This window comes from Lytechinus variegatus, chromosome 15, assembly GCF_018143015.1.
Source record: "Lytechinus variegatus isolate NC3 chromosome 15, Lvar_3.0, whole genome shotgun sequence".
Taxonomy (NCBI): Eukaryota; Metazoa; Echinodermata; class Echinoidea; order Temnopleuroida; family Toxopneustidae; genus Lytechinus; species Lytechinus variegatus.
In genome coordinates, this window is record NC_054754.1 from 16,417,814 (window position 1) to 16,443,732 (window position 25,919).

Consider the following 25,919-nt stretch of genomic DNA (forward strand, 5'->3'; position numbering starts at 1 on the left):
TGCAATGTTGCACCTTTATGAGCGTCATTGCACCACGAAAGGTGCTCCATGACAGGAAATGTGTTATTTGTTTAAAGGTGGTCAAAATGTTGCATTGTGTCCTGTCTTCAAAGGAGAATTTTCTTTTTCGTCGAGTGAAGGATTTCAAGCACGTCGATATCTTTATTAAACAATATATACAATAAGGTGCTCTCCAAACCATAGATTCAGACTGTACTGGAACGAATACGGTATGTTCACAATGTGTACACAGTGTGTTCACAGTGTATTAACAGTGTGTGTTCAGTGTATTCACTGTGCGTTCACAGTGTGCTCACAGTGTATTCACGGTGTGTTTACAGTGTGTTCACAGTGTATTCACGGTGTGTTTACAGTGTGTTCACAGTGTATTCACGGTGTGTTTACAGTGTGTTCACAGTGTATTCACGGTGTGTTTACAGTGTGTTCACAGTGTATTCACAGTGTGTTCACAGTGTGTTCACAGTGTATTCACAGTGTGTTTACAGTGTGTTCACAGTGTATTCACGGTGTGTTCACAGTGTATTCACGGTGTGTTTACAGTGTGTTCACAGTGTATTCACGGTGTGCTCACAGTGTATTCACGGTGTGTTTACAGTGTGTTCACAGTGTATTCACGGTGTGTTTACCGTGTGTTCACAGTGTATTCACGGTGTGTTTACAGTGTGTTCACAGTGTATTCACGGTGTGCTCACAGTGTATTCACGGTGTGTTTACAGTGTGTTCACAGTGTATTCACAGTGTGTTCACAGTGTATTCACGGTGTGTTTACAGTGTGTTCACAGTGTATTCACGGTGTGTTCACAGTGTATTCACGGTGTGTTTACAGTGTGTTCACAGTGTATTCACGGTGTGTTCACAGTGTATTCACGGTGTGTTCACAGTGTATTCACAGTGTGTTTACAGTGTGTTCACAGTGTATTCACGGTGTGTTCACAGTGTATTCACAGTGTGTTTACAGTGTGTTCACAGTGTATTCACGGTGTGTTCACAGTGTATTCACGGTGTGCTCACAGTGTATTCACTGTGTGTTCACAGTGTATTCACAGTGTGTTCACAGTGTATTCACAGTGTGTTTACAGTGTGTTTACAGTGTATTCACAGTGTGTTCACAGTGTATTCACGATGTGTTTACAGTGGGTCCATATTGTGTTCACAGTGTGCTATCAGTGTGTCTTCACAGTTTATTTAAAGTGTGTTAACAATGTGCTCAGGCTGTGTTTTACAATGTGTTCACAGTGTGACACTCAGTGTGTTCATACAGAGGTGTCCACAGTGTTAGATTATCATCACACTTAAATTTTAGCATAACAATGGTGTGGATCATATTTTCACATAGTCATCTTAATGAACATACTGTGAACACACAATAAACGCACTGTAATCACACTATGAACACACTGTGAATACACTGTCAACGCACTGTGAACGCAATGTTTGAATTTTTTGGTAAATACACTTTTTTTTACTTCACTCAGAGTCCTACATTACAATATGAGCTAGTATATTTTAGGTTATTTGTGCATTATTTTTTTTGAAAAAAAATTACATGTAGTACAATTCACCAAAATTACTCGTTATTAATCGCGATTCTTCTGTGGTGCTTTAGAAGAAAGAATACATTGAAAAGAAAGTAAAAGTGTTTTTTGGTTCAAATCATAGAGTAGAATTGTGTAGGTATATCTTTACCTCAAAAAGAGGAAGATGAAGGAGGGAACTGAAACGAAAACATTTGAAGAAATATAACAAGGAGGACAACTCACTGATGACAATGATGGCGGTCTACATCCAATAACTCACGTGCAAGCAAGCGTACATTGGTGTAATCAAGGAAAGATCCTCAAAGAACGACACTGAAGAAGTCGTGATTACGTCTTAGTAAAGCCAGTCTCATCCGCGCGGTGCGTGCGTGCCGCCTTGCTAATAAACATTGATGAAAGCGACAGGTCTGCGAAGATGGTTGGCCGATTCTTGACAGTTTAATCAGTGCCCCATCAATTTACACCTATGATGGTTTAACCTCAGTATATGGAACATCAACCCAACCGCCATCTTCCTAAAATCACGACAAATACCCTCTTCCTTTTTATCATCTTTCTTCATCAACAAGCTAAATATTCTTCCCCTATCGTGACTGTCTTGATCGTCAGATCTTCTTGATTGGTGAATTTCTGCATAATTCAAAATTCAAGTTTGCATTATCGATTTTCAACAGAAAAATACAAGATTATTACCTCGTTTACATTCGCCCACATAATTTATTTCAAATTTGATAAAGTAAATGTGCTTGATTTATTTTTCACCATGCATACCAATATCAAAATTGAGAGAAAAAAATAAATGCATAATCGTAATAATAGGAACAACGAATTAAAAAGAATACAAACATTATCAAAAACAACTACAATACTCAAGAGTGCATTTTGCTAGCTCTGTAATAGCCATTAGAAATGAGGGAGGGGTTCCACTAAATAAAATAGCTTGTATAATAAAAAGAACAATTGAGATTTGCCTTAGAGGATTTCCTAGAATCCAAGGAAAAATACCACACCCACAAAAAAGACATAAAGGACATAAATAAAAAAAAACAGAGTACAGGAAAGCTAACGCTGTTGGATGAAAGAAATTATGAAGACGAAAATGAAGAAGGGAAAACAAAGAAGTGAAAAACGGGCTAATCATGTAAAGCGAGGTAACTCATGTGATTAAGACCGATATGCAAAGTTGCAAACAAACATCCTAAGCAGTGTTAAGATTGAAGAGACAAAATGGGCTAAATTAGTTTAAACTTCTGCAAGATTTATAAAGGTTTTCAGATTAGTTTGATGAGAATTCAAGAAGGGACTGTTTTTCATGTCAAATAAAATCTTGGGGAGTTCTGAAATCTGGGATCTCCACTCATTTACGTAAAATGTTCTCTTTTCTAAAAAAAAAAAGAAAATGATAAGTTACATTTTTTAGATTGGGTACGAAAGGGAAAACATAGCATCTTATACATGTGGCAGGGTATTTTCTGTGAAAGTAACTTCTACACAAATAATTACCTTATACAGTGAAATAGGTACAAGTCGTTTTCCATATTTTCTGACTTGAAGTGACCTGTGCAATTGTCATAAATTTGATCTCATCTTGATCGTTGTTTTATTTTGCATGGCGCCTCACGCTGTCAGCTAAATTGCTCTTTTCTCATCAAAAGTAATACATTATTTTTTTTTATTAAACATAAATGATGTCTTTATATAGCCTTGAAATCATTCAAAGGTCCAAAACGGTTTTTTTGTATAGAAGGACGTCCACGATACTCGTCTGGTAAATGATTAATTGATTAATAAAGAAATATTTTTAAATTCATATAAATAAAGTGCATGGGCAAGGTGAGGGGGTGCTTGTACATTTTTTTTACAGTATTAACTTGTTTCATTGATGTCATGCTAGTTCATAAACGGTGTTTTAAATCGTTCCTAATTTCCGTAATTCTCGTAACTGGTCCCTTCATATTTTTCCGGTAATTCATTTCTCCCTCCCGTCCAAAGAGGGGGGAAGTAGGCTTCTACTGACAGTTGGAGAGATGCAAAAAAAAGGGCGAGCATTTACTCTAGTCATAAGAATACGAGCCATGAGCAAAACTCGACCGCTGATTGGATAATACACCACGCCCTCCCATGCTCGTAGCCAATGAAACGCAGCCAAAGTGATAATGACGTGTGTATGGTCGCGTGCGGAGGCCGCTGACTCGCGCGGGGCAGGACGACTTTTGGAAGCCCTCGCGTGTTTCGTACGTGGCTGCGTTGTCTGCTGGGGGAAAGATCGTGCGGTTGGGTAGCTGACTGCGTAGGGATAACCCCAGCATGCACGTGTCTCTGTGAGGAGTGAGAGAAGTACAAACAAGGGGAGAGTGAAAGAGAGAGAGAGATGAAAAATTGAGACCACTGGTGATGCTGGGATCGCATCTTACCTACATTACCCTCATCTCATTCACTCAGGCAGCTACGTTCAAGCCAAGACGACGTACCCGGCTTCGCCTCTTGGAGCTCTGATCCAGTCGCCACCTCACCACCACCACCACCATCATCATCATCATCATCTCTTCCAAGTTGAGAGCGGAATCGAGAAGCTAAGTTTACCACTAGGAGTGCACACAGGAGATTGTGTCATGAAACAGGATTTGTTTATGGGAGGACCTCTCCAGATTGAACGAAACATGCCACAGGCGAACAACGACTCATTCCAAGAACAGAGTAAGAGAGATAGAAAAAAACTAATTTTCTTAATTGTCTGTGCTTTCTCGTCAATATCACATACCCCTATGTCTACCAGCCGTAATGAATTAGTATAGCGAGGAAACCCCCCAATTACCAACGTCCGACCTTTCAAACTTGTCATCTCAATTTCTGATCAAAACTATTTAACCATGAACCTCTCAGATTAATTCAAGCTCGTCTTATAATCGGACTCGAATCCGCAACCCCTTGATTTTTATTTCTGGTCTTCTACCCTTTACCGGTCACTAAAGGTTCTTCTGTTCTTAAACCCCTTGCCAATTCACTTCACAAAAGCTCATGCTCGCCTCATCAGTTAAGCTATTATCCAGGCGAACGAATCCAAGTTCCCCATCTTCTTAATGCTCTATCTCCAGCTTTTCAGGCCGCATTTTGCCCAAATTATGCGTCTTTTATCCAGTTTTCTTCTTCCTATATCTTTGTTTGAAACCCCCGTTCCTCTCCCCCACCAACTTGGTTAGGAGTTGAAACTGGAGATCCGTTCTTGGAGAGTTTAATCACATCAAGCTCGCTTCACCGTACACTGATCAGATTTACCCCCGTTCTAAGCCAATTCCTATATCCATCATAATTCGATTTTCTTTCCTCTTCAATTGAATTTGCCCACGTTCCAGTCGATCCCGGCACGTAATTATCCTTCATTTTCTCCCCGAATGCCGCATTGCTACAAATTCTTTCATTTTGGAGCAACTCTCTATAATCATACCGCGCTGTATTTCAAGAAAATATTATAAGTTTAGAACGTTTTGTCCTCATTTTCCTTTCTGCCTTTTTCTTTGGTCGAATCTATATAGATTCAAGTTTGTCTCTTTAAATCCTTACAAAATGATAATGAAGCCTCACTGAAATAAAGGCGGGGAATCATTTTTTTCTTCAAAGCATCATTAATGGTCTTTTTATTTATTTATTTTTTATTTATTCATTTTCCAACACATGGGCTGGATAGCCCTCTTCAGCCTAACGGCTGTTCTTCTGAGGGGTCTCAACCCTTTCCGATATTAATTAATGTACTCGTTAGATTGATTTCTTGATCATTAGTTTGTTTATGAATTAACGTGTTTCGATTTTTTAACTTTCTTATTTCCTCATGAAAATGTTTATTTTAGTACTTTCTTTTAACTAATCATCGAGTGATTTATTGTGCTTTAAAATGCAATGTACCCAAAAAGCTATAAAGTAGGGAAACACACGAACTTTTATTTTATTCAATGTTTAAATACTTATTCTCCTAATATAGCGCCAGCATACTATTATAATGTTCCTTTGTGTTCTTATTCAAATAAAATCATTTATTTGTTTTGTATCCATATATACGGAAGTATCATTATTAGTATGCATTGTTTTACAATCGTATTAAAATTATTGATAATTTTATCTAAATTTACTGCGTTTATTATTAATGAGGCCTATATATAGCCGAAATAGGGCCATGCCAAACAAAATAAAATCACGCCAGTTTATTTTTGTCCAGGACAAGATTGTATGTATTCATAAAATTTCTTCAGATGTTCCGTTTTCCAGTAACAATGAAATGAAAAACGGGATTATCAACAGTGAAAAAGGAAGCCCAATAAGTTACATCTTGACATTATCAATCCTCTATACATGCTATATATAGCAATCAAAATAATAACACAAATAAGGAGTGTCTCTTCATCATAAATGCATGAAATTCAGAAATGATTAAGTGAAGGTAAATATATCGAAAGATGACGCTGGGGATTTAATTAATGTAAATTTCTCCCCTGCAAAAGAAAATGAATTATACACTGCAGTCACACTATATTAGCCAACATATTTGGTATATTTTGAGGCCATTGCATTCGTTATTTTGGAAAGATGTTCAAATTTCGGGCACAATGTGAGGTTCCTCTCGGAAATTCATCCCAAAAATGAAGATATTTTCCCGTCTTTGTTGATAATTCGTTCAAAGAATAAAAAAGAGCGATATGCATTTGAACTGGTTACAGACGGTGCTTTTGACAGCACCCTAGCGAAAATACTTAGCGGGAAGCGAGTGAGCCCATACCCATGACAACCGGCTTGGAGTCACGTCTGTGTTCCGTTGTCTAGATGACGGCCGAGCGCGCGCCATGTCATGCATACCTACCACGGAATGGGCAATTTCATTAACGAAATTAAGTTAGACGACCAATTACTAAATTAGATAGATATGATATACACACAACTCAAGTAAGGTTATGTACTATGAAAGGTTTCGAAACACATATCATTATTCAGCTTGTTGACATTTTAAGTGCATAATTATAATCATTGTGTTTTCTTATTTATTTTTTTACTCTTCTTAAATTAAAATGATTTCCCCCTCTCCCTTGTCACTTGATTGATTACATCCGAGATAAACCAAACTTTAAAGGATATTTATTATTCATTCACGGTGTTTAAATACTTTTTACATCAATTTTCTGATTATGATTTTATTCCTTTATCATTTTTATGTCTGAATTGTATTTTGGTTTAATCCAACGTATGCGTGATTTGCTGGTTAATTCCTAAAAGCAGTTGATAGTTTGCATTGCTCAAATATTATTAGGCACGCTCATTCTGTGGAAAGATAGAAAGGCAAACTTGCAACGCCCTTCAATGGTTATTTCATCGGTTTGCGATAGCCAAAGTTTTCATAATTACTTCATTGATTCTCTCATTATTAAATTAGCGACAAATTTGAAACGCATATTTACACCCGTTCACTTAATTTTCAACGAATAATTAAGTTTGCGTGCCGAAAAGGTCTCTCTTCTTAAAAAAACAAGTCAGGGTTTCATATAACAAATTTTATAAAGGGTTAGAATGTTACATATTAGGACAGACTGTGATATTTTCATTGAAGGAATACAAAACAATCATAAGTAAATTCATGATTCGTATTGGGTTTTCTTCAGGTACAGTGCATGTCATTTTTTTCTTTTTGCCTTTTTTCGAATTTTATTAAGCAGGTTTTACTAGCAAATTTATTTTTTTTGACAATTTTCTTTTTTAATCTTCATAAGTGTCACGCATATTTGGTCATGCTTATATGAATTCAATAATCACCGTGTTCTAAACCATTCTCCATTAATAATATATAATTTATTTACGATTCTAGTTTTACATATCTTATTTCTTTATTAATGATTTAATTATAAATTGAATGAGTATATACGCCATTATCTAGGAGGGATTTTTAAATCAATCATTATTTTATGCTGATGCTTATATTAATCAATATTCTATAATTATGTAATCATGTGTGTATTGTTGTCAAGTTGCTTCTTTCGTTTAATATCGATCTTATTTCATCTATTTGGTTGAGGTATAATCTCAAATTACCTTTATAATATTTCTTAATTTTGATCAGTATGACATGGTATGAGGGGAAAACCCCATTAAATCCGGTAAAAATTTTGTTCGTACTTGTTTAAAAATATATCATTTCCGGTAAATCATTTACTATCAAAAAGCTATGAATCCAATGACCGCGGGTAGTAATAATCGTGAAGCGCTTTGAGCAGCCGTAGATCGATAAAGCGCTATATGTAAAGTCAATTATTATCATTATTACTGTTATTATGATACTTAAAAGAATAATTTATAATTATAAACCTATTACCGACCTGCTATTTATTTTCTGTTGAAAGTTAAATATACCAAATTCGCTGTTTGCTTTCAAAGAAAGTCATACATATTTAGACTCATATCTATCAATGATCAATGTGATGATTCATTTTTTTTTTTTGGGGGGGGGATGTTCAAAATTTAATGTCGATAATTCTATGGTATAGTTATTGATTTCTTGCTTACTTTCTCTTGTCATGTATCACATGTATCACTTGAAATGTGAATATTTCCATGTCACCACTACCATCATCATCATAATGATATAGATCAATTTTTATTTGGGTATTACCTTTTGGATGGAATGATAAATATAGTTTTGTTTTATTGTAACTACTTTTCCTCTCTGTGTGAAAAGCGCTTTGTATCTATTTAGAAAGTGCAGTTATACAAATGTTATGATAATGATATAGTGATGATGATTGTTGTCATTATTATTATTATCATTATTTTTATTAGAATTATCATTATTATTAGTAGTAGTAGTATTATTATATTATTATCATTATTATTATGATTAATATTAACAGCAGCAGCAGCAGTAGTAGAAGTAGCAGTAGTAGTAGTAGTAGTAGTAGTAGTAGTAGAAGTAATAGTAATATTGCTGTTGTTTTTGTTGTTATTATTATCATCATTAATAGTATTGTTATTATCATTATTATCATTATCATTATAATTATGATTATTGCTATTGTTATTTCAAAGCAATTACATTTTGGCATTAATTATGTCATCCCAGTGATTTTATCGGAACAACTTTGCAAAGGAGGTGACCCCCTGTATGGCCCATAGTCTATCTGACTTGTCATCCATGTCATCGTAATAACCTTTTTTAAGGAATCATATCATATTGAATACAATCAATTAAAATCGTAATTCTTTGCTTCATCCTTTTTTTTGTAGAATCGATTTCTCTATGTGCGGGATGCGACCATCCCATTCTGGATAGGTTCATACTGAAAGTGGTTGATCGAGCCTGGCATGCAAAGTGTCTGCGTTGTGTTGACTGCAACGCTCAGCTCACTGACCGGTGCTTTTCCAGGGACGGCGGAGTCTTCTGCAAGGAAGATTTTTTCAAGTAAGTCTGTCGATGATGGTAATGGAATATGGGGCTTTGATGATGACCATCATTATTGATGACGGTGATTGCGGAGGTGGAGGTGTTGTTGTTGTTGTTTTCGGTGGTGGAGATGATGAAAATGGTGATGTTGATGATGATGGTGACGATGATGATGATGATGATGGTGATGATGGTGATGATGATGATGATGATGAGGGTGATAATGATGATGATGGTGATAATGATAGTGATGTTGGTGATGATGGTCAAGATGGTGATGATGATGTTGTTGGTGATGATTGATGATGACGATGGTGATGATGATGTTGGTGGTTGTTGCGGGATGATGGTGGTAAAAATGATGATTTTGGTGGTGGAAATGTCTATAGTCGTGTTGTTGTTGGTGGTGTGGTGGTGATGATGATTTTGATGATGATAGTGATGGTGGTAGTGGTATAGAAATGATGATGATATTTTTTGTGGTGGTGGTATGATAATGATGATGATGATAATATTTTTGGTGATGGTGGTGGTATAGAAATGATGGTGATACCGAAAGAATATCTATTGAACATATTAATTCATCAGGTTATGTTTGACTGTGAAAATTGTATGGCATAGAAGACAAATAATGAGATCCAAGGGAGACCGACACGGATAGATGGGAAGGGAGAGAAAGAGAGAGAGAGAGGGGGGGGGGGTCGGAGGTCCAAACTAATCAGGCTTATTTTAGCCTTGGGGATGACTGTTCGCGTCATGTGAATTAGGACGACGCCCTAAAGAGTCACTTTAAAGCAGCTTTTCTCTTCATGAAATACCATGATCATGCCACACCCCCTTAGGGTAGGGTTGACACCGCCGCGGACACCTCCCAACATCCGCTCTGAAGAGGTAGGCCAATGGCCGGGGGTGAAGAAATGCTCGGGTATTGGCCGCCGATTCTTTTACCCCACCGATTCCCATTTATTACTCTGATTACACTAGCAGCAATTGTGAAAGGGTTAAGCGTGATTTGACAGACCAGACGGAGCAAGGTTCACTCACCGAGTGGTGTTATAGCGCATCTTCCCCTTTCGACATCGCTTCCAGATATATAAGCCCTTTCGAACCCCAAGCACCCAACACAAGTAGACACATGCAAGGTGTTTCGGCGCGCGAAATGAAATTTACATCATGTAGCCCGCAGTGGAATGCGAAAGGGTGCGAAATTGAGCTTATCCTTTCACTATCTATCGCCCTACGGATAGCGCTTAACTGTGCCCCGGTCGTGCCGAGTCGCGGCGCCAAAACAGATTGCGTTGGCGCCATTTCTGATATTCGCGTATACATTGGCATTTGGAGGTTGTTTACCTTTTGGAGGTGATATGAATTCTTACTAAAGAAAGTAGCAAGATATCAAATGTTTGTTTGTAATATTGATGTACTAGTATTGCACTTTTAACAAAGAAACTTGCGTTTTCTCTTTTGACCCTTTCTCTCATTCAATATCTGCCATCATCCCTTTCTCTTTGTGCTTAATCCTCCTCACCTCAACCCTTTCTCCTCTTCATCTTCCTCTACTTTCTATTTCCCAAAATCCTCAATGCTTCTTATCTTTATCTATCTCATACCCCCCTCCTTTTATCTTGCCCAACTCACCATTTAAACTTCTTAAACCACTCCAACATCTTTATCTCTCTCATTCTCATATTTCATCTCATAACATTTCTTCCCTTACTTTCAAATTTTCATTACATTCCATCGATGTTGTCTATTCCCTTTTGTTTGCAACCTTAATTGCCCCCTTCTCAATGCATCTTCTTCTCCCTCCACCTTATTCTTTCTTTAACATTTTTCACGTCATCTTTCGCTCCCTTTATTTGTCTCTATTTATCATTTTTTCTCTTGCTAACCCTATACTTCCTTCCCTATATTTCTCTCTATCTTTCTCATCTTTTTATCTTTCTCATCTCCGGGAAACATCTTTAACCTTTCCCTTTCTTTTCTAACCCTCTGCTTTATCTTTGCTCATGTCCTCCTTTCTCCCCCTCCTTCTCCTCCTCATTTTCCTCCACCATCACACCCCCCTCCCGATATCATCACCCCTTACGTCATGTAGGCGATTCGGCACCAAGTGCTCCTCGTGTGAGAAGGGGATCGCCCCGACTGAGATCGTCCGAAGAGCTCTCGACAACGTCTACCACCTCCATTGCTTCTGTTGCATCATCTGCACACGACAACTATCTACCGGAGACGAATTCTTCCTCATGACGGATAACAAACTAGTCTGCAAACAAGACTACGAGGCGGCTAAAGCAAGAGGTAAAGAAAATGAAATGAAATTAATGAAATCACGCCGATAGCAGTTTAAAAATCATTCAGTTTTATTTGCTCTTATTATTGGCAACGTCACACCAACGTTGCCGACTCCAGGCCGACCAAAGCTATCACGTCATTTCTGATGACATCAATCATTTTATTGATCGGTTTAGAAGAGTCAGATTCATTGGTATGACTGTAACAGGAGCATTAGCTTTCTATTCTCTAGAAAATGAACCATTTCTGTTTATCTGAATTTTTTAATTTGAAAAACAATAATAAGTTTGAACAAAACGGTTGCCAGTGTTTCCTGATTATCCGAAAAAAATATATTATTGGTCGTATGATTTACTTAGATAGTCCTTACTCATAAATAGATATAGAAACATTAAATTGCAAACAAGAACCCGCTATTTTTCATTTGAAATGAGTTTTCACAATCATCTGTTTGTTCGAGTGTGCCTGTCAGACGAAACAAAATTGCGTTCTGTTCAAATCATTTCAAGAATAATACAATCCCTATTGATAAGATATTAAATATTTGTCAATATAAGTCCCATACAGGTACCAATTAGAATTATCATGTGTGGCGTGTGGTTTTGATGTGAATATTAATGTAACATGCGGCAAACTACTGAAGAGGAGTCTGATGATGACGAAATGATAGCAGTAATGTTCCCTATTTTCAACATGAAAATCTACTTGATTTGAAAAGAGAACATAATAATCATAGTTTGCCTTTATCCAGCATATTTAAAAAACAAATAGCAGGAAAGTACATATTATAACATTAGGTTAATTTATATTCTTAGCTCATTATCTTTGCATGGACTATGAAAAAGAAAGCGTTCAAGTCGTATCAATCAATGTGAAATAAATCAATTAATCAATGATCAATCAATCAATCAAGCAATTCATCCATCCATCCATCAATCAATCAATCATTCAATCAGTCAGTCAGTCAATCAATCAATCAATCAATCAACCAACCAATGAATCAATCAATCATTCAATCAATCATTCAATCAATCAATCAATCAACCAACCAATCGATCAACCTACCAATCAATCAATCAATCAATCAACCATTACATTGATAAAAAGTCTGAATCAATCAATTATTGATGGATATGTTTTAGTCAAATCAAATCTAATCAAATCAAATCATTGATCTTTCAAATTATCAAACAACCTACAAAGCAATCAATCCATCAGTCAATCAATCAGTTATCGAAACCATCATACAGTCAATATTTGGTCGACTTCTGTCAGTTCTGTAAAATTTGCCGTATCTCAAGTTACCTTTTAAGTAATATGCGATATATCTTTTAGAGATAAGATTAATTCTTCCAGAATGGCGTTATAGAACACAACTTCGTATATTTTTTTATGAACATGGAACCATTCTATCGGATAGTGAAAACCTTCAAGTGTTTAAATCTGTCATTCTAAATGCACATTATCTACCATGAAGCAGATCAGCGAACGTGCAGCCGGTACAAAGTAGGATTAAGTCCATTTTAATTAAGGTTACTATATTGATCCCGACGACTCTGTATCTTCTGGTTTCTTACATTTCTCGCTTCGTACTGGAGACATCAGTCCTCAAATAAGATATTTCGTCTATTTTTTTTCATTTTTATCTTTAGATACAAACGTAATTTGATTCAACGTTTCAGACACTTAATTTGACAATTGAAAAAAGTGTGTATTTTTTGTTTCATAAACTGATTAAAGTGAATATATCTAAGTTTTACAGTAAAAATAAACATAACATTACAATTTTCAAGTATTTTCAATGTGATAAGAAATACAGTTATATCCCCTTTTATACAACCTCTTTGTCCTTTGTGAAATTGATCATTTTCTTAAACGAGAAAGCATTATTGTCTTAAGAAAGAAAAATAATGTCAGATAAATTAATCAATATGCATCTTAAAACAGCTAAAAACACCACCCCCCAAAAAAAAATAAAGTAAAAAATCCAGCAGACGAAAAATGCAAACAATACGAGCGATTTGGGCAATTTTATGTTCTTCTGTCAAAATTACTTACATGATAATCTTGTAAAGTAGAGTATGTTGACAAATTGCTCCCAATTACAAAAACTCTCATCCCAGAAAAACCTAGAGATGCTCTTGTAAGGTTTCAGAGCAAATCGCCATTAAGGGCCTTGCGCTGAAATCGAAGTTAAACACTCTACGAAAAAAGGTGCTTTATGCTCATTTATCAAAAAGTGTGCATTTAGGGATGGCGTCTCAGCGAGGAGTTGCGTAATTTCGTGGGAAATTTTCATTTATTTCCACCTGACTTAGTTTCATGATACCTTACTATTTTTTGTCTCGTTTTAAAGAGATTGATTTACTTTGTTTCTTCCCCCTTTTCGTGTTATTAAGCTTTTTGTTTTGTCTCTGTTTTGAAGGGATAGCACCTCCCTATTTATAGTTTATGTTAATCGGTTGAATGACATATGCAAGAATGATCTCTTGCTTTCTTCAAACTAATGATTGAAAGGGGCATGAAATGTATCTTTTATCATTTTTTCTGATGGAAAACGGGAAAACGGCCACCTTTTCTCGTCGGAAAGGTTTGAAACACTGGTTACGATATAAATGAACAGTTTATCATTTCAAAATGTTTGTTACTCCGTGAAAAGTAGACCGTACCTTGAAAATGTAAACATGTTAAAGAAAAATGAATAAAGTCTCGAACAATTAAGACAGAACTCGTATCACTGCGATGGAGAACGGGATTTGGGGGCGATTCACGCGTCATTCCCAATGTCAGGAATCCTACTAAAACCCGTTACCATGGAAACATGCTGCGGTTGACTGTCGATATTGTTGTTTTTCTAATCATATTTCTTTCCATCGTTAAACATGCGTATCGTAGCGTGTCCTTTAATACTATCTACAACGCAACGCGACATGTGATGGTCATTTGTGATTTTCCGTGTTCTTTTTTCTATAATGATCTCGCTGATGACGACTCAAATACCGCATCGCCGTCCGTCACCATTCTGTCAAATAATCCCGAATTACTGGGTTACCTCATTAATCCATTCGTTCCAATCCGATGCCCCCGTCACCACCCTCCCTGAGAAATGGTGACATATGTCTTACTGGTTTTATTTCCAGAATATTACTCAATTTTCCCACGTCAATATGTCAATGGGTATCATCGTTATACGTAACGTGCGCCTGGACCATCGTTTCGTCTGAATCACCACATTTCCAACGAAACTGCCCAATTTTCCCACATAAATATCAAATAAGAATTTTATTACATCTAAGTACATAGTAGAATAGGGATAAACGAATTAACTAATTGGCACGGTGTCTTCAACTAGAAAATATCTTCACCTCAAAACTCATCGGAATAATATGTTGGGTTTTTTTTGGCGGTAACTAAAAATTCCCTTGATAATAATGAAGAAAAAAAATATGATTATGTATTTGTTTAAATATATAAATGTTTCTCAATTATACCCCCCCCCCCCCTTTGGGCCCGAGATCATGCACTGCGCACCGAAGTGATGCATAAATTGTCTCTGGCTAGACTTTATAAAGAAAAATAACGTTTTGTTTTTTTTATCTGTATTTTATCTCGTAGGGATTTGCCGAGATCCACAAGTGCATCTCAGTCAAGGTATTTAACAAATTCAAAATTTCAAAAAAAAGAAAGACATATATATATATTGATTACTAATTTTTATATGAATATAATTCCTCCATGTCTATATATTTCCTACTTCGAGATACCCATATCGCATAGTGTGCTAAAATTAAAGTGTTTAGAATCAATCAATAAACATTTTTTTTTAAATTAAGAACAAAATCATACAAGGAAAAAAAATCGAGAGATCATTCTCCATCGTTACAGTGCGAGATAATCAAAATGTTCGGGGGACTTCAGTATAATAATAATGATAATAATAACAAATAATAATAATAGGCATTTATGTAGTGCTATCTCTAGAACCAATCTATTCCGAGGCGCATTGTTATCATCATTATTACACCGGCTCGAGCTGCCTTTCAGCGCTCAGTGCATTCAAGAAATTAATCATCCCGGGTACCCATTTACCTCACCTGGGTAGAGTGCAACACAGTGTGGATAAATGTCTTGCTGAAGGAAAACACGCCATGGCTAGGATTCGAACCTACGACCCTCTGTTTGAAAGGCGAGAGTCAGAACCACTATAGACCACGACGCGCCCATGTGTGGGCTCAGCTGGATAAAGCATTCGCCTTCTCGGGTCATGGGTTCGAATCCGGGCATTCAGACCTTAAGAATGAAACACAAACTATATATTTTTTTTCTCTCTTCGGATCCCAATATTTTGCGAACTTTTGACGTATTGATGAGTTCCGTAACAATTTGGTAGTTATTTTTCTATTGCGCAAATGACATGAAAAAAACCCGAATACTCTATGTATTATTAGTTTTATTCCAAGAACAACTTTTAATCATAGAACAGAGAATTTCCATGATTAACATCGATTTCAATACTGATAAAATACCCAACAAAACGTCAAATAAACTGACGGGAGTTGGTTGGGGTTACCGAATATAGATGAAGATAATCGTGGGAAATTTATGTACAGCGTGTATCACTCTCATGGAGCTAATAATACCGAGAATGCCAATTGGAGTAATTGAATCGATTTTTGTTGGATCATTCCCTAATCAAGTGCCATTAGATTATTGTTGCGACGAAATTAATGAGTCGTAACATCATGTGATTATCATGTTTTACTCTCCAGCAAGGAAAGATATGCGTTGGACTATGGAATGGCCATTTATAGGCTGAGCTGATCTACGAAAGGAACAAAAGTGTCGATTGAATCAAGGGATTATATCGTCGGCCTTATGCCAAAAGGGCCTTAACCCGATTTTAGGGGTTCTGAATATTTTATAATAAATTTAACACATTTCATGTAAAACTTAATAACTTAACACGTTTATCGAAATTGGCTTCAAAAGCAAAAAAACGACCACAAACTTTTGATTATTAGAGAGGCCAAAACCTTTAAACGCCATTATCTCGGAATGGCCAAAAGCAGTTAAGGCCCTTTTGGCATAAGGCCGACGATATTGTCAAAGCAAAATTGATTATACTGAACTTCATTCTTCCTAATTGCATATACTTTTTCACAGATTTCGAGTATTCTTCATGGATTTATTTATTTATTTATTTATTAAACAATATTTCAATAGGGTGCCCTTTCAGCAAAAGCTGGTATCAAAAGGGGCCCTAAAAGCATAAAAACAGTACATGTATATACAAGTGGTAAAACATACAATGTAAAACAAGGTAAAAACATATAAATCATACATAATTATTAGAAGACAGAAAGGCATGGATATGATAATACTAGTATTCAGTGATTGTAAAAATATTCTCTTACCATTCCAAAATGCGTCATGTCATTTTCGATCTTCGCTTTACTTTTTAAATGAAAATAATCATGCAAAACTGCAAAAATCTATAAAACTAATTTTATGATCATTTTTTTCATGAAGCAAAATGTTGATTCAAAGTCAAGTGAAGAGCAGTGATACAAAAAACCACAACAATTACAATGAAATTTTAATCAATTGATCAAAAATGTCTGCATTCACGTAAATTTAGTTTGAAACAACCAACCTGATTATTCTTGTAATTCTCAAATTAAAGAAAATATAACAAATTTATAGCCTAACATTTTTTTTACTTTAATTTGTTTCTGTCTCTGGCTGTTTGATTGCATTTTGTTGTGTATATTTGATAGATTTCGTTTCTTTTATTTCCAAATCTTATATGGTGTTGTTCACCAGACTTTATTTCCTGATGGTGTTTGAATATTGTTTCCAAGTTTGTTTGATCGTTTGATCAATATGTTCATTTCTCCTTTATTTTATGTTCAAACCTTGTATTTAAAAATATTTTGGATTTTCATACAAGCGTACAATTCCATTTAACATATTGCTTTTATATATTATATATATTCAATTCTTTCACCATGAAGCTAGCTAGCTCCATGATATTTTCCATGCGGTGAAGTAAAACGCAAACACTAACAATGAATTCCTTTTAAGTACAAAATGTGTATAAAAAGACTTGTAGCTAAGTGTAACAGGTTGCACATACTCTCTTCCGCGTGCAGTACTTTCTAAAAAAAAATGATGACTGCCGTATTTCTTTCCCCTCATATTGCCACCATCAAATATTCATCGGCTAAAATGCACCCCGATAAAATACTAATGATTATAGTCCTCTCAAGCCTACTTCTACGCTCGCATCTCAGATCATCAATGCAGTATATCCCCGACTTTCCCTGAAATGTGCCGGATTTTTTATCTGATGGTGATGATCGCTCTCCTATCTTGTCTCCTTCCCTCGACCATGAACCTATAGTAGGTCCATGTCTCGACGGAATAGAATATTAAAAAAAAAGGAATGACGTGATCATTTACAAAAGCCATTCCGTCATCCCCGCCACGGTTTCTTGGCAATATTGTTTGCGGTTCATACATTTTCATATACCTATTATGTCAATTTTCCCGGGATTTTTTTGCTGGTGTATTGATGGTACATACGCTATTCCATTCAATATGGGGTACCTGGGGCTATTACAAAATCATGCGAATATAATTTATTGAAAAATATGTGCGTCCGCCGCCGCGGCCAGGCGAAACGGCTTTTGCATTATTTTGTTCCCCTCTATCTCTCTCGTCGACATGCATTACCCAACTCAATGATTAATACATCTATTATCTCCCCATTCTCATCATCACTCTTCCTTTCTCTCCTCCTCTCCCTCTCTCTCTTTCATTATATCCTTAGTATCACACATCTCATACCTTCTCTTCTTCTCTCCCATTCATATCCCTTTCATTTTCCTATACCCCGACCCCTATCCTCTAAAGTTCGGGCAAGCTCGGTGAATTTCACCAAGTCCGTATATAACTTGATGATCCTTCTTTTGCACTGGCTATTGACTCGAACCACCATTCTATACGACATCATCCCTATTAATATTTCTGCCATCAAACCGCATGGAATGATAATATGACATTATCTCATCACCCCCCTTCTCTCCTGATGGCCATGGTTATCATGGTTATGATTGCTTAGTTATCTCTTCACAATGGCAAATGAGTCCCGGGGGTCTATTCAAAGATCGTTTTATATTTTTGGGCACAAAGTGTAAATTATGCTCTCTGCATCAGTTTTTTGTATCAATACACTGCGAAATTCCGGTGTTGATTTAACACCAGCCCAGAATCTATATATGTCCACACCAGAGAAGTGTTAAACAACACCAGTTTGATTTTCGTCTAACACCAGATATGTGTTTATTCAACACCAATTGGTATTAAAACAGCATATGTTTGATTCCAAACTGGTGTTATTTCAATACTTCTCTGGTGTGGACATATATACATTCCGGGCTAGTGTTAAATCAACACCAGAGTTTTTGCAGTGTAGGAAGTTTTTTTTTTGCAAATCAAACGGGGACGGATTCTAGAACATAGTAAATCTATTGAAAATGCCCATCAAATCACAATGAACAGCTGACAGGTCTTTGTCGAATATTGATGAACTGGGACAACAGGGGGCGTTTCATCAATATTTTCGTCCGACAGGTTGTCAGATCTGACAACTTTCTTGGATTCTGATTGGTTGAGAAGCACTGTTACTATATAGTAACTGTCGGATGAAACAGGACTTGTTGGATAAAACGTAGTCTGGCAAGTCCTTTCATGAAACGCTCCCCAGATCGTCCTAAGATTAAGAGCCGACGAAAAATGCAAATAAGTCATTTATCCAGAATCTAGGACGATACTGATGTATTGTATCACCGATTTTCGACAAAGACTGTTTAGTGTCGTGCAGGGCTTTTTGGCAATAGATATTCTATGTTCTTGATACGTCTTGCGTGGTGGAAACGAACCCCCTCCTTATTATTGCAATGGTCGAACCATGCATTTTTACCATATATTACAATAATGTGAAAGATATTTTATTAAAAATGGAATAGATGATATGTTCATTCCTGTCTTGTTTCGTAAAAATCTGTATTAACGACAACGTCAGCCGTGCTGATCAATTTTGAGGGGAACTCCGAGCGTTGTCTAATAAACCGATATTTGAAATGAATAACTCTTTTTTCTAATAGTGGATAGCATGAATAACCCACACCACAACACAGCTTTTTATTGATATTTTACAAAACCGATCTCCTAACAATTTCGTGTTCATACTTCTTTGCTTCTCATTGATTTAGAACTCGAGATGGATAACAGCAACAAGCGCCCCCGCACGACAATCACAGCCAAACAACTGGAGACCTTGAAGACGGCCTACTCGAACAGTCCGAAGCCAGCGAGACACGTACGCGAACAACTCGCTCAAGAAACTGGCCTCGATATGAGAGTTGTCCAGGTAGGTCATCTTTACCTTCCAGAGGTCGAGGCATTGAGCCCTGTTCCGTGTCGGATAATCGGACATTTTTATTTTTTGTTTTATCCGTTACGTGTCTAATGTTCATATATAGCCGGATGAGATCCCTTTCCGAGTGGGTGGAAGCTAGTACAGAGCGTCGAAAAATGAAGAAAGACTTTGATCTGTAAATAAGGAATAAGCGGAAAGAGGACTTAATTGCACACGGTGCATACCATCTTTGCTTGGAATTTGTTTTCGTTCTGAAGCATTGATTTACCTCTAGTTGGTCAGCATATTAGTTTTTCCCGATAATCTCATGGCTTAATGTTAATAGCCTCGTTCATTTATTGTTCATCTTACTGGGAAGAAGACGAAGAAAAAACAGAAAGAGGAGGAGGAGAAAAAAAATTGCGTCCAGTTCGTCATAATCGTTGTTGTGAAGACCTATATACAGGCCAGTTAAGTGGAAGGCTTCATTCTTGACGAAATTCATAAACAATATGCAATTTGAGTTTTGTTAAGATTTAGATATCTTGTTCTACATATACTGAAGACTTGCAAGCCAAAGACGGCACGCATGACATTTTGCAATGAATATTCATTGGATGGTTGGGGAAAAGTCTGTATTGTATGGTTTCAGAAAGGGTTTCTTTTAACGCAATATGAACATGGTCCAGATACTAAGAGGAAGGTCTCATTTTCAATAAAATGTATAAGAAATATCAGAGTTTGCAGTATTATTTTGTTTTTATTCATACCCGACCAAAATACCAGTCCTTTATCCCACATTCACACCCACCATGCCAACCAAATCATCTCCAAACCGATCGATAGTATATTATGTTATGTCATGATTGCTTTGGTCGGTCTAGACTCGGTATTGCTGCACTGTTACAAAAAAAAAAACCCCTGATTTTACAGGAAAAAAGAAGATTTTGCAGAAAGCAATAACAGAATCATTCTGTAAATTCATAAAACAGGAATGTTCTGCAATTTAACAGAACAGGCCTGTTTAAAAAGGAGAAATTGTGTTTTCTTTAAGGAAGTTTGTAAGGTTCCATACACCAAATACCAGTTTCCTGTAAGATTATGCAATCTGGTAAGATTACAGGTGTTCTCGAGACTCTGCTGCAGGAACTTCTTTTATTTTAAGGATAAATTTTCTAACAGTGTGGTATAGCAATGTCCAAACATAACGGACCAAGAACTAAAGGAATGCTTTAAAAAAAAGAAGAAAAACAAAGGATAATCAATTAAATATCAGTCCAGTCAACGATACATTAGAATGTATCCATGCCATCAAATTTGCTATCATCTTATTGACCAATCATCATCGCTCTTTTTGCAATCACACAGGTCTGGTTCCAAAACCGTCGGGCGAAGGAGAAGCGACTCAAGAAAGACGCCAACCGCCAGCGGTGGGGTCACTACTTCCGGAACATCAAAAGGGTCAACGAGGCGAGTAGTCCGGCCAGTGGTCCTGAACCCCTTGCGTCACCGGTCAAGCTGGAACCATCCGATCTGGACGATACAACCGTCTTTGACGGTGAGCTGGCTTTTGAAGAGGGTGAGGGCGGTAGACGGGTTGAGAGGAGGAGCCCCGAAAATTCAAACTTTTATTTCACCCCACCCCCATAAAAATTATGATCATGTTCAGCTTGTGTAGTTCAGTCAAGTCATTTTTCGTTAATTTACAGCATTTTACCAATTTACAATTTGTACATTATGTCACTTTTGTAGAAGCCATCGTTTTTAATTCGAATATCCTTTTGATACATTTTTTTGCAAAACAAATGAATTAAAATCTCAGTAGTATTATGATTGATTTTGCTATGTTTGACTTATTGTATTTGATAATTAAGTGTATCAGAATACAACGGCAGCGATGAAATATTACTTCACAAACGTCGAACTATTGTTTTTAATGAAAACTGGAAAGTTGAAAATTTCAAGATGTATTTCTTTTGCTTAGAATACATCACCGTGAATAAATTGAAGCAAATATTATAGTCAATAATGACGCTCTATTATCTCTCTTTTAATTGTAACAGATCACTCACCAAGCATGCCTGACCATGGAGCCCCGTTTCCGAACGAACGACATCAACATGGACCACCCGGCGTACCCGTCTCTAGCCCGTACATGAATCACTGCGAATCGTTCCTCTCTCCCCCACCAACCGCCCCGTCAGTGTCCAGTGGTTACCCTGTTAACAACCCCTCTCCAACCCTACCCGTGCAACTTTCCCCGAATCACCACACCAACGGCATCGGTATGCCGGGAATTCCCTTCTCCGAAGCCGCCGGCATCCCGGGGATCATGAGCGCCGCCAGCCATGGCTTGGGAGAAGCTATGCGTGCCGTCGTCAACCCAGGAGGTGATATGGGCGTGGTGACCCCTCCCCCTCCACCAGGAAGTTTTCACGAGGAGTTCCCCCACCCCCACCCCGGTCCTTGGTTAGAGCATCATCCCCACCCCCATCCACAGTCCCATCCTCACCCCCACCCACATCCGCTCCCACATCAGTATTAAAAGAACGGTATCAACATCTGTGAACGACTGGACGCGCTCCAAGACGAGCGTGAATGAACTCTGATCACGTGGTTGCTGAATGAATATGCATGATATGCAAATTGACCACACTCTTTGATAATGTGGATGATTGAGCTCTGATGGACTTCACGAAATAGCTGCATGGACTTTGTAAGAATGGCGGCGGGAACAATTTGTTGATTGTTTCCAGTAGGCTCTGATGATCGATTGTGACGACCTTTCGATTAATATTGTTATCAAACATTGTATCATATAGCGTGCAATTTGTCAATGAATTAATCACATAAAATATATAATTTTAAGTAAATGATTTTCTTGTGATGTGATGTTTTGCAATGCCATCAACTTCAGTTTGCCATGTGTTTGTTATGTATGAATTATGTTATGATTAATCTATTTCACTATATTTGCAATTGAGTTGGACAGAATGTTGTCATCTCCTCCCTGAGTCTAACAAAATATAATTCCAGTTAATATTGACCACATTACTTGCCGTGCTATGCAATTCATCCAGAATGTACAAATCAACTCATTTCTATTGTAAAATCGTTTTTCAAAACTGTGCAATTTTTCTTTTTCCAAGAAGCATTATACAACCACGGGGCTATGCAATATGTGCTATACAAATTTCGACAAATACGGGCATTGTTCTCATTATGCCAGGCTCTGATTTTTTTTCAAATAAAGATATTATATAGCAATTTTTTTTCATTCATGATATAACTTGGCATGTAACCTGATATTTCAAATCATTCTTCAGTATATTAAGAATGTACATCGAGGTAAATTTATGAGCCACAGTGACGTAATTTGATGCATAACTATGCAGACTTCTAGCATTGTTCGGGGATGTGGCTAAAGTCCCGAATTTTAAAGAAAATAAATTAAACATGTTAAATTATAGCCTTCTTTTCACATAACGTACAAAATCAACATAATTATGTCATATCAGTTTTAAAGAGCATCACCTCGGGACCTGAACAACTCTGGTACAACTATTTCCCAGGATGCAATATTTTGTTCATCTAGTCTTCTGATTCACACCCATTAGAATAATTCAGAATAATTAAGAATCCTCTGGTAAGCTCTACAACGTCCATAAAACAATATAATCCGAGAAGAAACCAGATTCAGTATGCTTCCCAAAATTAATGTTTTCGAAAAATATAAAAGTGACCATCATTTTCTCTAAAAACTGAAAATATATTTCCTATTGTTTTATGATAAGGTGTGTATCAAGACTATCATAAAGCACGTGAGCCCATGTCAGGTGGTTTCACTGTGTGTTGATATTCATGGAAGACAGTTCCCATATTCAAAACAAATCAACAAATTCACTACCAAAACAAGTAACCATTGTTGAAAACAGCGAGAATTCTCCCAGTTTTCATTCCATTGTAGTTGAAAGAGTAACATCAAAGTCGCTCGTTCATAAGTCATTCTGGCATTGTATACAGTACATTTCAATATCGCATTTTTTTTGTTAGCATGATGGTAAGACATCATCGCAATTAGTGCAATCACAGAATGTTTAATTCGGTTCAAATTATTTGGCTTACAATAGATTGAATATTCAGGACATGTGCAGTAGTCACCAATGACAGTACTTAATGAAAGTAGATCATTCCAAATTTTTTACCTGTATTTCGTTTAATTGCAATAGCAGCAAATCCATTCCATAATTCGATTTTCGATAAGAGTCGTTGTCCACAAGTCATGTACTTTATTTGTCAAACATGTACATTGTTTGAGGAACGTCAGGATCTTGAAACATTCCACGGGCATTTCATGGACAATGAGTCAGTGATTTTTCACTGACAACTGTTATAAGCTACCGCAAATCCTTGCCTCTGATTGGCTGATGGGAAAAAGGTCAGTGAAAAATCAATGACACCATTTTTTATGAAACGCTTCACAGAGAAACACGTGCAATACTTCGCAATTGGATAATCCTCACAAGTGTCATGATTTGAACATTATTTCTGTATCTTTATTGTTGTTTTGAACAGTCAAGAATTTTCAGCAGAAAAGTCAACTCTGCAATTATGTTCGGCAAGCACATAATTCAAGTTTAATGATTTTTTATATGTCTGTATTGTTCATTGAAGGAATTTATGTTGGAAAGATGACTTAACATGTCACAGAAATGCCGAATTTTGTTTGGCCTATCAACACATGGAGAATCGATGAAATTTTTCTTTCTTATTCAGGAAATGATGTTATTTTCAAAACCTTTTCTGGATTCTTTTCTTTTCTTTTGAGATGGAGTCTGCTAATTTGAGGTTAAATTTTGAGTATAGTTATTACATGTGCAGGGTTTTTTTTTCTTAGGAGAGAGATTTTAAATTTCACACTTTCAAGGTTTGGTCCCCCCGATCTACAACAAAATGACCCCGGTTTACCGAAGTGGATTTTCGACATTTCGCGTTGAAATGATTACGTCTTTACATTTTCAACAACTTTATTTATTTGTGTATTTTACGAGCACTTTCTTGCCCACGTGTGCGGTTTCGTTACTACTTTGTTCGTTTACGTTTCGCAATATGTATCCACGGAAGCATATACCTGATTGCGTATTATTTATTGATCAATTCAAATAAAAATGTTAACAGAGAAATGCTCAGTGTGACTTCGTGGTCGATTGTTTTCCCTAGCCCTGGGCACCGTTTCATGAAAAATGATGAAAGTTGTCAGCACTGAAACGTTTTCTTATTCCGACAGTTACTATCATGGTAAGAGCCAGAGGCCAATGCTTCTTAGCCAAACAAAAACCAAGTATTGTCTGCACTGACAATTTAACCGGTGCTGACAACTTTCCGATCACCCCAGAATTTGGGTGCAAAAAAGGGGGGCCTCATTGTTATGTCTCTCTCAATGAAAAAGTATAGGATTATTTGACAACATAACTGCTCCCCCCTTTTTTATACTGCTCCTTTCTCTTTTTCTCGTTTGCCCCTTTCTCTATCTTTCTTTTTTTTTTGGCACTGGCTGTTGCTGCCGACCCTCATGATGATGATGATGATAATGAGGTTGATGATGGTGATGATGATGATGATGGTGATGGTGATGATGATGATGAGGTTGATGATGGTGATGATGGTGGTGATGATGGTGATGAATGAAGATGATGATGATTGGTGATGATGGTGATGATGAAGATGATGCCCGTGATGATGATGTGACGATGGTGGTGGTGAAGATGATGATGATGATAACGAAGAAGATGATGGTAATGATGATGATGACCGCTTAGAGGCAATTTTGCGGTATATAAAATTGTTATTATTATAATTATGATGATGGATAATTCAAATGAGCGATTACTATTCATGGAAAGAAAATATACCATCATTCATTAGCATTTACTAATCAGTATATGTACAGGAACCAGTAGTTATATTTTTTTCGGAGCAACCCAAAGGGAGTGTAAACGATAGAGGTCGCTATTCCTATCTTAGAGCTGTGTTGCATTGCCCCGATTAAGGTAGGATACAGGAACGACATTTCAATAACTTGCATAATATTTATCTCATTATTTTGGGTCTATCAGCCACAAAACATCCAACAAAGTCAATATACTCATATTCTGTCAAGGTCAAGCGCCTCGTTTGGAGCCGATTGTGACGATCGATCGCATAATGTTAGATCTACAATACTGTTCAA

General features: G+C 36.7%; 1 protein-coding gene across 2 annotated transcripts; it reads left to right on the forward strand.

The window, feature by feature from the left end:
* Window positions 1-3,948: 3,948 nt before the first annotated feature.
* Window positions 3,949-24,873, forward strand: LOC121428922 (LIM/homeobox protein Lhx4-like). Of its 2 annotated transcripts, none has more exons than XM_041625813.1 (7): window positions 3,949-4,256; window positions 8,817-8,991; window positions 11,072-11,274; window positions 14,884-14,919; window positions 19,545-19,702; window positions 21,059-21,269; window positions 21,754-24,873. In XM_041625813.1, the coding sequence occupies exons 1-7, from the start codon at window positions 4,172-4,174 to the stop codon at window positions 22,233-22,235; spliced, it is 1,350 nt and encodes a 449-aa protein (XP_041481747.1). In that variant the 5' UTR covers window positions 3,949-4,171; the 3' UTR covers window positions 22,236-24,873. The 2 variants fall into 2 exon arrangements, with proteins under 2 accessions (XP_041481747.1, XP_041481746.1); XM_041625812.1 differs by having other exon boundaries at window positions 4,084-4,256; window positions 21,059-21,248.
* Window positions 24,874-25,919: the final 1,046 nt, after the last annotated feature.

Bases quoted from the DNA above. Each gene is read 5' to 3' on its own strand.
- LOC121428922 (XM_041625813.1), top strand. From the start codon at position 4,172: ATGAAACAGGATTTGTTTATGGGAGGACCTCTCCAGATTGAACGAAAC. The intron at 4,257-8,816 runs GTAAGAGAGATA...TTTTTTTTGTAG, and splicing joins CGACTCATTCCAAGAACAGA to AATCGATTTCTCTATGTGCG. The intron at 19,703-21,058 runs GTAGGTCATCTT...GCAATCACACAG, and splicing joins TCGATATGAGAGTTGTCCAG to GTCTGGTTCCAAAACCGTCG.